The 12,847-nt window shown below is 34.2% G+C and overlaps 1 protein-coding gene across 3 annotated transcripts in view; it reads right to left on the reverse strand.

The window, feature by feature from the left end:
• Positions 1–12,847, reverse strand: part of NCKAP1 (NCK-associated protein 1) — a 90,493-nt gene extending 77,646 nt beyond the window's left edge. For 2 of the 3 annotated variants that reach the window (XM_005857661.2, XM_005857660.2), the window contains exons 1-3: positions 12,695–12,847; positions 3,298–3,315; positions 2,136–2,246 (exon numbers count right to left, since the gene is read on the reverse strand). In XM_005857661.2, the coding sequence (XP_005857723.1) occupies positions 2,136–2,246; positions 3,298–3,315; positions 12,695–12,793 (228 nt within the window). In that variant the 5' untranslated portion in view covers positions 12,794–12,847. The remainder of the gene's footprint in view (positions 1–2,135; positions 2,247–3,297; positions 3,316–12,694) is intronic. The other variant, XM_014546550.1, reaches the window with a different exon arrangement.

Raw genomic sequence — 12,847 nt, forward strand, 5'->3', positions numbered from 1 at the left:
TGTAAACCTACTTTTGCCCACCTGTATATCCAAAGGAAATGAAAATATATGTTCACACAACTTTTACACAAATGTTCATAGCAGCTTTATTCATAATAGTCAAAAAAGCAGAAACAACTTAAACATCAACTGATGAATGGATATATAAAATGTGGTACATCTATACAATGGAATATTTTTTGGCAATAAAAAGAAACAAAGTACTACTGATACATGCTACAACTTGGATAAACCTTGAAAACCTTATGCTAAGTGAAAGAAGCCAGTCAAAAAAGACCACATATTATATGATTCTACTTATTTGAAAGTTCCAAAATAGACATTCAGACATAAAATAGATTAGTGTTTGCCTAAGGGCTGGGGGTTGGCAGGAGTGACTGCTAATGGGTCCAAGGTTTCTTTTTTGGGGTTATAAAATGTTCTAAAATTGATTGTGGTGATAGATGCACAATTCTGTGGATACACTAAAAACCACTGAATTGTATACTTTAAATGGGTGAACTGTATGATACACGAATATCTCACTAAGGCTGTTATTTAAAAAATCAATTTGTGCTCCAAGTTGAAAAGTAAAAACTATTTTTAAAAAACAGCATTATTATTAACAGTTTGCCCAGAAAATCAAGAACAGCAAAAATTCCTTATTTACTTTTTAACAAAAGTTTTAACAGTGCTTCCATTAAAGTGATTATATATTTAATCAGATCTTGCCAATTTGCTGAGACCTCATACTTCTGAACTATGCTTATTCTGATGGAAATTTACACATACATACTATATAAAAATTCATTTTAAGGATTCTCTAAAGAGCTCAGAGATTTTGAGCCATGAGAAAGAGGTGTACTATATGAAATTAAATGTAAGACAGATGTTCATTATAAAATCTTTCTTATTCAGACTGAGTATATAATCTCTCAGATAAATTAGCTAATAATGTTAATTACTAAGAGCTCTCCAAACAAATAGTGTTCTTATTAAGTGTGTGCTTTGAATCACCCATTTGTAATAAGGAACTGAGATACCGTGACATACCAATGATAAAACATAATCTTCTATGAAACAAAGAGAGGCCTTTATTAACCTGCACTTAAAAAAAAAAAAACTTTCAAAAAAATTCTTTAAAAATCACTTTACCAGACTTATTTATCAATTCTGACTGGTATTTTTCCCTCTCCATTAAAATGTTTTAAAGTAAAAGTGGTGTCAACAGGCTAACTACAAATCTTCAATGAGCATACATAATTTGAGGAAACCAAAAGACAACAAAATATTTTTCAACAGTGCTTCTTAAAAGTAGGGAGATAATATGTAAGAGGAAGTTTCTAGACTAAGTTTGTACATAAAGAAAAAAGATAGTAAAGATTATAACATGAGGCTATCAAAGACAAAACTAAGTAAAGGAGAAGACATGCGGAAAGATTCTAAGCCAATAAAATTTACATGAAAAGACCAATGTAAGGTGAAAAACAACTCTAATTTTCTAAAATTAGATATTCATTGATATTATTATAAATAACTACCAAAAGATATATAAATTTGTCAGGAAGATTTTTAATATGACTATATTTCAATATACTAAGAAAAACTTCCTCATCTGAGAAAAGTAATATGGAATAATAAAGATCTTAACAATATCATCTTATTATATTATTAAATTTGAGAAATGAGTTTCTCAATTATAAAGATACTAAAGAAACAAATATATTTTAAAATTAAACCTAATTACTAAAAACAATACAAGCTCTACTTTCTACAATAAAGATAAATTTTAAAAAGACACTAACATCAAAACAAAGTTAAATTTATAACTATATGAAAAAACTCCCCAACTAGTCATGCAAATATTTGAAATATATACATATCTTATTACCTTACTCTCTGTTGCAACTTGAAAGGGAAGTATATAAGAAATTAAAATATTATGTTGTGTGTAATAAAATGGCAATGTAGTTCAGAGTCATTTTTTTCCAGTTTCAGAGATAAGAACATTGTCTCTAAAAACCCTTAATCAATTTATGTAATTTATATATCAGAATATAAAGAAGTAGACAAATCAGAGCTACTTCAAGCAGTCTACTGATCATTACTTTCCCTTAATGGCTAAATAAAGTAATACAAAAATTTAGATGACTTACATTGTTGTTTCGGGTTTCTACAGCAGGGAACTTTCTGACTATGAATTTCACAGCAGATTCCAGATTTTTGTCAATAAGGTAGGATGGCTTTGCCTTGGGGTCTCCGCATGCCTATAAAACAACAGTAATTTAAAAAGTGAAGTGCATCCTTCTAAAACCAAGGAACAACAGTAAATCTGTAATCAGAATTTAGAGAGATATTTATTGTTTTTTGGTGAGCAGGTGATAAAATGAATAGGCAAAGTGCAGGGATTGTCACAGCTGAAATATGCAATGGGAGACAGTACAGAGATGTTCTTCTACTGAAAAAAATGCATGGAAAGTTTTAAAGCAGTTAACGCAGAACAGCAGTGAAGGAAAAAGCTCAAACCTAAAAAAAAAGAAAAAGAAAAGAAAAAGGAAAAAAGTTCTTGGTTTGAGGTAGGATTGTATTCATCTGAAGCTAATAAAATATTACAAAATTAAATATTCAGAAAAATACTGAAAATGTTTCTAAGTGTTATAAAGTAAAAGCTTGTTTACATGTCTTTCCAAAATGTTTTCCTCATTCACTTAAACAAGAGCCCTAGTTCAAAAGAACCGGAAGCTGCTAACACTGTCTTTATAGCACTAAAGTGTGTTGCCTGTTCATCTGAACATCTGAGTTACAGCAGTGTTTTCCATCATACCAGCAGCACTTCGAACAATGAATCTACATCTGTCCTATATATACCTCATAAGCACAGAACAAATGGAAATGTTTACATTTTTATCACCTCAGTAGTACAGCATTCTCTATAGTAAACTGTAAAGCATTACATAAATGTAAGGTATCATTAGAACTTTTTATCTGAACTATTAGTAATACAGAATATAACTTTCAATACTGCTTACTGTTTCATTATGTGACTATTAACTGCTTGCTAGTGAGATGTTATTTCTTAGGGAATTACTAAAACTTTAACGTTCCTATTTCACTTATTTTTATTGTATTTTTAAAAGGATGTGTTCTTTGAAAATTTGTATCACTCTACTATGTATGAGGAAATACAGTATTACAATTTAATGTTTTTTCATTGTTTACTATAGCTATGTTGTAGATTGCAGAAAGAGAAATTATGAAACATGAAACTGATCTGAAAGCGGGCAAGCGGGCAGAGGGAAGGTGAAAAGCTTTGCAAACCTTCCAAACTTGTCCTTGCTGGGGAAGCATTGTAATAAAAAGAGAGAAAATTACGTGTAAACAATGATTGTCAAACTATGACATACGTTTCAGTAGAGAACTTATGCACTGCAGACTATGAATACCAAAACAAGATTAGAACTATATGGTGCTACAATTTTAAAGGTATTCTAAGTAGCGAGCTGTAGTATACATTAGATTCATAGATGTTATACTATCCATATATATTGAAACACTGTGTAAGGACAACCACATCAGTTTCTTGGTGCTCTTTCTAAATAAACTTAAAATAATTCTAGATGGAAAAATAAAGACTACATGCAACTATAAAAATAGGAGCAAACCATTGGTGAAATTTTACATACCTTAAAAAGAAACGGTAGCCAAAAATAAGAATAAATTGTTAATTGGATGACTTGTACTTCAGCTCAAATTGAAACTATTTTTCAAATATCACCTAACTTCCTTCCAATCCAAAGTACAAAAATCAATGCAAACATTCCTATATTTTCCAAAAGGAAACAGGAATGCACTAAGAGTTCTGTTAATTCTCACACATAGATACAACAAAATTACTTTAAGATATTTTGAACTTCCTAATCTTTAACCAGACTGAAGAAAAGGCAACTATGTAAATTCCATTTCAATAGCATATTAAAATATATCTGACTTTTCCTCAGACTAGACTATCAGTTTAACATGTTATTTCTTATAAATTAACCTTCCAATTAATCCGCTTCCCCAAAATCCTATATAAAAAGGGTAATATGCAAGTAGACGGCAGAACTGAACAACCAATCAAAGTGTAATATGCTAATGATACGCTAAGGCTGCTCAACCACTCGCTAAGACGTGCACTGACCACAAGGGGGCAGACAGTCAACTGGTTGACCAGTCGCTATGATGTGCACTGACCACCAGGGGGCAGATGCTCTGACAGGTAGCTTAGCTTGCTGCTGGGGTCCAGCCAATCTATCGGGACTAAGCAAGATTGGCAGGACACGCCCTGGAGCCCTCCCACGGTCCCTCCCCAGCCCGATCCTGCACAGGTGAGGTCCCTCAGCCTGCCTGTGCCCTCTCGCAATCCAGGACCCCTCAGGGGAAGTTGGAGAGCCAGTTTCAGCCCAATCCCTCAGGCCACTCCCCTTGGGAGGATGCCAGACACAGGGCTCATGGCTGGCGAACTTTAGCAGCGCAAGCCCCTCCCACTTGGGACTGATTGGGCGCAAGCCCACAGCAGGCACAGTGGGGCCAGGATGAGCGCGAGTGGCAGGTAGGAGCTGCAGGCCCGATCCCTACCAGCCACCCAGAGGGACCCCACCCGCGTACGAATTCATGCACCGGGCCTCTAGTTAGACTATAAGAGTAACTAAGAACTACATAACTAAGAATTTGTCCCAATAATAAAAATAGCTACAGATTAGCATTTCCTTACATCAGTGATATAATGCAAATCAAGTTTCATAAACATGCCTGAGGTAGTGCCAAATTCTAAAGTGATTCCAAATTATGTTTTGTTTTTAATATGTTTTTATTGATTTTAGAGAGAGGAAGGGAAAAGAACAGAGAGATAGAAATATCATTGATTGGCTGCCTCCTGCACGCCCCCTATTGGGGATTGAGCTTGCAACCTAGGCATGTGCCCTGACTGGGAATCAAACAATCGACCTCTTGGTTCATGGGTCAATGCTCAACCACTGAACCACACCGGCTGGGCTGTGTTCAGTTTTTTAATGACATGTATTATCTTTCACATTCTAATTATGTATAAAATCAGTTATCCAGCCCTGGCCCATGTGGCTTAGTTGGTTGGAGCATCGTCCCCATACATGGAAAAGTGGACAGTTAGATTCCTGGTCAGATGTTGGGGGTCAATCCCTGGTTGGGCACATACAGAAGGCTGCTTCTCTCGCTAATCAATTTTATTTTAATCAGGTATCCATTCTAACAATATTAGTGATTATCAAATAATAAACATGATAGCCTACCATACCCACTTCCCACAATCACAAACTTTACTGTGCAAGTAACTAAATATATATATGTATATATATGAGCAGCTCTTCTGAAGTAAAATCTGAGGTATTAATAACTTACAGTTTACTTATTTTAATGGTTTATAACATCAGCACCACTTCAGGGGCTTTTTCTTAATCAATAGGTTTGGGTCAAGATCTAGATATGTGTCCAGGCAGCATGGCTCAATTGTCCTATGAATCAGGAGGTCAAGGTTCAATTCCCAGTCAGGGCACATACCTGGGTTTCGAGCCCGATCCCCGGTGTGGGGAGTGCAGGAGACAATTGATCAATAATTCTCTCTCATCATTGATGTTTTTCTCTCCCTCTCCCTTCCTTTCTGAAATCAATAAAAATATACTTTAAAGAAATAAATAAAAAGATCTAAATATGTGTATGTTTTAAAACCTTCCAAAATTATTATATTGTATATCCCTGACAATCACTGGTCTCAATTTAAAATAAAAAAATTATAATCCAAAAAGTTAAATAACTTGTCCAAAATTTTAAAAATTTATATAGAATCTAGCTCTCTCAACCCACAGAATGTACTGCAAGTATGGAAAATGATATGAAGTTTAGAGGTTTTATGCCTACAAGGAGGACATTAGACATTAATAAGGTATTTAATAACCTTGGATATTTTGTATCTATATATTCTACTGAGTAAAAGCTCTGGAATCTTAAATAATAATTGGCTACAAGGAGTTGCTTAGCTGAAGCTTGTATTCATACATCAAAAGTAACACAAATATAACTATCTTTTCCTTCCATCTCCCCCAGACTGGAATTTTTAACTCCCTTCTCAAGACTCCCACAACCACCCTTACACACTTCACTAAGATAGGGACTTCTTGGCATTGAAAGCTACATTTTAAAGTATGTTTCCCTGTATTCAGAAAGACATTCAATAAATGAAGAATAAGTGGATGAACTAAAAGAAAACCCTCAACCTTTGGAATTAATTAAAATAGCTCATCTGACTTATAAAATAGTTTTAAAGATATAGTTTTATTACTGTTCAGTATCTACAATAAGCAACTATGCAATCAGAATTAAGTATTTTCCAGTACAGGTTCTTTTACTTAAAACAAGAGCTTCCTTTGAAATTGGCACATATACACTCTACTTACAAACTAACAATTCAAGAGCTTATGAAATTTGTTAACTTATTTAACTAAAACACTTCAGTACAATATTGTGTGAAGAAATGATTAGATTTTCTCATCACTGTCAAATTAAGTAAACAACTTACCAAAGTCTAAATGTAAGTATTGCAAATTCCTAATAGGATCAAAATGAAGATTTTACTACATTTACCAATAAAGGCAATATTAAAACCAGTCAACAACAAAAAAATACATCCAGGGACTAAAAAGGAGTATTACTAATTCTGTAAAGTCCAAGACAGAAAGAAAAAGAACTACATTTCTTATATTTCACGTTGCAGGGTTTTTCAACATGAAATTATTACCATTTGACTAGAATTTAAAATGTACAATGAAAAAAGTATGTCTGAAATTTGAAAGTAAAAAGAAAACATCTCCAAGTGAGGAAATGACTGCACGTATCCTTATAATTAGGAAGATTAATGCTACTTTTAGTTTACACCTTCCTTTCTGCTTTATATGTACTCTTTGTATGTATGTACTGCTTTATACATATTTTCTTTAGTATTATTTGTATGGTTAATCCTTTCAGTTTGCATATTTTAAAATGTCAGGGATAAACTTCAGGAATAATCATTACAAAGAAAAATGTATAAATGTGAAAAGTAAATATAAAATAAATGTCCTCAAAATTTTTTAATAAATTGAATTTTAAAATTCCTAATGCTAAACTATTTTTCATTGTATACATTACAAGGCTAAACAGAAGTCTCCATTCATAATCACTCTGGCCCTAGCCAGGTAGTTCAGTTGGTTAGAGCATCCGTCCAACACATAAAGGTCGCAGGTTTTGGATCTCCAGTCAGGAGAATCAACCAATGAATGCATAAATAAATAAAACAACAAATGGATGTTTCTCTTTCTCTTTCGGGTGCACGCGCTCTCTCTCTCTCTTTCCTCACCCCACCCCCTCCTTCCTCTTTCTAAAAATCAGTAAAATAATCACTCTACTGATAGTATAAACTTAATGGTTTTTTGCATACAAATCCATACGAAGTCCATACAAATGTAGTCTACAGTATAGAAAACAGTTATTTCTGTTATATAATTACTTATTTTCTTTAAGGCTATTGAGTCTTCAAAATTTTTTATTTCCCACAAAAATTACACTAGTGACTATAAATCAAATGGTAAAAATAATTTAGAGCTCAGATTCAGGGACCAAGAAATAAAGGTGCCAATCCAAATTCTTATTTTCTAGAGTAAGAATTGAGTAAATTACTTAACTGCTGCAAATTCAATGGCTTTATATATACTTACATCACAGATATAAGGACAAATTTTAAAAAATCAAAATACTTAGCATATAGTAAGGCTTCAATAAATGGCATCTGGCATTACTTTAATTACACATTATTTTTACTGGACATAAAGAGAGGAAACTTGCCAAGCCAGCGTGGCTCAGTGGTTGAGCATCCACCCAGGAACCAAGAGGTAACCAGTTCAATTCCTAGTCAGGGCAAATACCCAGGTTAGGGGCTCTATCCCCAGTAGGGAGCGTGCATCTCATCCATGTTCTATGTCTCTATCCCCTTCCTCTCTCTCTCTAAAAAATAAAGTTTTGTGTGTGTGTGTGTGTATGTGTGTGTGTTTTAAAGAGATAGAACTACTTAATTCCGGTAACATACAAAATGTACATCTGCTAAACCTGACCCAAAATTATTACTGGAATTTTACTTAATACTAACATTGCTAGTAAATCATCAAACAAGAATATGAATTAGATTTTCAGTCATCCTAACCAGTAAGGACAAGAACTTTCAACACTGACAAACTTTGTCATCTGGGCCTCATTTTTAACAATCTGGATGTAGCTAGCTAAATATGTCCATTCCTTTAATATTCTTAAAATGTAAATATACAACCAAAAGATTAGGACCCCAATTTCATGTCTATGTAAACTGCACCATGCTTCTTTTTAAATTTTATTTTTGTAAAGAGCTTAATTTAATCATAATGTTACAAAGTACTCATGCACATGTTAGCAATTATACAAAAAAGGGTACAACTATATATGGCTTATTTTTAAAAGGGATAGGCAGACAGAGAATTTTTGAAGTCACATGTTTCTGTTCTGAGTTTTTTATAATAAACATGTGCTACTTTTGCAATTATTTTAAAATTTTTAATATTTATTTAACAATTCCACAAAGAAAACACAAAATAGATAATCTATCATTGCCACTTCAAAAACTAAAAATAATTTTTTTCTTAAGTATTTTTCAGTGATCTTTATCTCCTTAGCCTACCATCCAGAATAACAATGATCAAATCTTCATTTTTACAAGCACTTCCTTAAAAATAAAGTTACAAACAGACATAATAGGATTTGTTGTTTAAATAAATAATATATCATTTAAATTCAGATTTATGGAGGAATAATGTTTTATTCTTAGCATGTTTAAGGCTCTTGATAATGAAATCCTACTGGAAGAAAAAAATCTTATGAAGAGAAACATAACAGTGAAAGGGAGGGCTGAAGCTGGCCACCCTCCTTTCACCTTGCACTGCATCCTTCACATGCATCTTTTTTTCCTCCATTAGATAAGCAGAAACCAGCCAAGAACTTTCACTTTACACTGCTATTCTATTGATTTTCCCCCCATAAAATAAATTTATCCATAATCATGGGAAAAGGGCTGTGGGGAAAAACTGTTGCTCTAAGCGAGAAAAAAAAAGTAAATGTGTTGAAATCTGCAAAAATATTTCATTTTTTAAAAAGTTGGGATGGGTCTTTTCTGTCCTTTATAGAGTGAGGTAATAATTTAACAAGAGCAAAAATATGCAAGTATTAACTGAGACCTTTTTGGTACAGAGTTATCAAGTTCATGTTGGTGATATAGAAAAAGAGACAGAAAAAAACAAGAAAGAGTCAACAACAACAAAACAATATTTTTTAAACTCAGCAAAAAAAAAAATGTTTTCTTTTGAGATTTGGGAATGTGTTTGCTAAATAATGGTAAAATTTCAGAAAAACATGTTGCTCAAAAGATTGCTGAGACTTCTAAATAAGTGCTACCTTACACTCCTAGACATTTTATTAAACTATTTTCACATTGTTAGTCTTTTATCTTCACAAACAATCCAGTGAAGTAGGCAGAGCATTACCATCCCTTATTACAGAAAACTAAACTTAGAGCTCAAGTTACTATCTAAAATGAGCCATAACTTCTACCCTGCTACTTGACAATGAACTTGTAAAGATAACATAATCAGAGCTGGAATCGACTTTAGCATTCCTTTTACAGTTCTTTTTCTCCCATTTCATAATGAGGAGAAACGAAGCTCAGGGAAGTCATGACACCTACTCAATGTTACAGAAACAGTGACAGACTGAATACTGGAATGCAGATCTCCTAAGTTCTGGTCCAGTACTCTACCACCCATCACCAAACTGCCTGCCATGCCACATTCAGATATAAAAGTAGCCTGAAAAATATGAAAAATCACTACATAAGTGAGTGGTATTATTAGGTGTGGAAAAGGAAAGACATATTTTTAATAAAAAATAAAACTTTAACCCTAGCTGGTTTGGCTCAGTGGATAGAGCGCCAGCCTGCGGACTAAAGTGTCCCAGGTGCGATTCTGGCCAGGGGCACATGCCTGGGTTGCAGGCTCGATCCCCAGTGTGGGGCGTGCAGGAGGCAGCCGATCAATGGTTTCCTCTCATCATTGATGTTTCTACCTCTCTATCCCTTTCCCTTCCTCTCAGAAAGCAATAAAAACAAACAAAAATAATAATAAAAATAAAAAAGTCCCTTCCTCTCAGAAATCAATAAAAACAAACAAAAATAATAATAAAAATAAAAAACAAAACTTTAAGGAATTCAGAAAAAATAAAATTTAAATGTGAAAGTACCTACCACTTTCATGTCTTTTCCCTAAAATCCTCCTTTATATGTTCCTACATCCCTGATTAGACAAGTTCTCTAAAATTTCCATAACCAGTACATATTAAGATCTCAAAAATTTCACAACTGATGAATTTTTTTTTAATATGGGAAACATTTTTCAGTAACCATATTACATTCCCCCTAATGAGCATTAAAGCACATTCTTGATTATAGGTCACTGAAGTATTTTTCATATGCTCACTAAAATATTTCCATTGCACACTTGCAAACAGAGCAAAGTAATCAGATCTGATAGACAATCTAATGCACACACGCATTAATAAAAATATAACTGATTGGCAGACATGTATTATATGGTGGAAGGTTTTTTTGAGGACTGTAAGAGACTGAGATTGAAACGATAATGTGGTTTACACTGTCATAAAAATGCAGAAAGCATGAGCCTTATAAACACATGGTGAACAGATCTTACTTTTTTTATTTTTTATTTTTTTTGGCAAGATTTTTGAACAAATGTTTCAATCCTTAGCCAGTCTTATAGACACATCTACAGCTGAAAGATTCAAAATCTATCTGATGTATCTGTATGCAAAATTACATGAGTGCAAACCCAAATTTATTATTAAAACTAGAGAAAGATTATATATACATATACACACACTCACACATATATACACATATATCAGATATTGTAGTCATTCATTTCAACAAGGCCTTGAAGGTCTCATGGACCTGATAAATCCCAAAGTACTAGTAATTAAAAAATGAGTAACACTGTCCCTGCCCAGAGGGAACTCAGAATCAGACAAGGCAGACAAAATATTTTTCAACAAACTATAAATGTTAAGTGCTGAAATATATAACATTTCAGTAACTCAAAATATCTGACACTTGGATATAATGATTATATTCAACTCATCTTAAATTTTACTAGTTCAATAATACAAGAGCCTGAAGTTTCTCAAAACAGGAAGTGAAAGAAAATACGCTTTTGAGAAAAAGCAGTTAACTGAAATTATAAAAGTTCAAATGCCTAGAATTTAGTTTAATCTTATTTAACTTAGGAAAGTGGGATATGTAAAGTTAGGGTGTATTTATACTATAAAAATGTGTAATGAATGCTTTAAAAAAAAAAAAAAGGTATTTTGCCCAAATACCCAAATCACTTTTGATGTTACTCTCACTTCCTCTTCTGAAAACCATCATAACCATTTCCTATAACCACAATACCACAGGTCTAGTAACTTTTAGAAATGTTTGACTTGCTTGGTGTTTTGGGATAAAGTTCACATAGAAACCAATTTCCAAGTTTGTTAAAGAATGCAATCTCACAGAAAAGTTCAGGTAAATGCAACCTGTAAGTAAATATCTCTAAAATTAAATATTTCCACCCTACATTAATCTATAACCAAGGCTCTTTGGTCAATGCAGAGGGCTTCTTTGTAATAACACCGAGCCCCTGCCACATAAAATGTAACAAACTGGTGGGCATGTTACCCTCCCGACTGCACTGGATTTAGAGGCAGCCAATCCTTTCATCCAGGTGAGCACTGCAACAGAGCGATCCTTAGACAAAATTTATCGCCATTAAGCCAAGACCGTATTCTCCTTTAGAATTAGTGTCTGCATCTAATTGTTGAAATAATCCAGTTTTATACTTGAACCCCATGATACGAATTTCAAAAAATACATGCTTACTTCAGCAGCCCTAAGCATTGTAATCTATTGCTACGATTAAACTAAAAGGAAATATTCGTGATATATTAAAAAGCCAACAATAATGATGAAGATATGACATTAAGTACACATTGGAAACTCTAAGGATCTATAGATTCTATAGCGTACCCAAAACACTTAATTTTCTTTACCAAATTCTTTAAACTTACCGACCTTGTCTTACAAGGAAAAAGATTTGGGTTGTTTTCTCCTAAGTTATATATATACACACATACATACATATATATGTATATATGTATGTATGTGTGCATATATATGTGTATGTGTGTGTGTGTGTGTGTGTGTTATTTCGTTACATCTATTTTTCTTAACTCCAACTCAGGCTACTAGTCCTTAATGTGAGCAGCTCTGTGAAGACTTTCAACGGGCCTATCAGCCACAGCGACTGAAATTATCAGAATGTGCTCTGGATCAGTGGTAGCAGCCACATATTCACCGCTTCTATTTGCACAGAAGCCGAACTTGAAGAAATGGTGCCCGGCCTGCTAGACAGGGCGGAACACTAGGATGCGGAGCGGAGGGGAGGGAGGGAGGCGGTTATTCCGGTTCCAGTGACTCAGCCGGAGTATTTCAGGAGAGCCCTGGTCCACCCGCCTCGGCCCCACCTGCAGGAGGAGGTACCTGCTCCGCGTCCGCACGCCCTCGCGCGCTCTGCCCGGTCTGCCCGGCGACCCCCGGGGAGCCGGGAGCGCGGGGGTACGGGGGTGCGGAGCGCATCATCCCGGGGCCATTCCCTCCGCATTCCTGCACTCACACCACACACTGAGGGGCAAG

The sequence above is a fragment of the Myotis brandtii genome, unplaced genomic scaffold, assembly GCF_000412655.1.
Source record: "Myotis brandtii unplaced genomic scaffold, ASM41265v1 scaffold112, whole genome shotgun sequence".
Taxonomy (NCBI): Eukaryota; Metazoa; Chordata; class Mammalia; order Chiroptera; family Vespertilionidae; genus Myotis; species Myotis brandtii.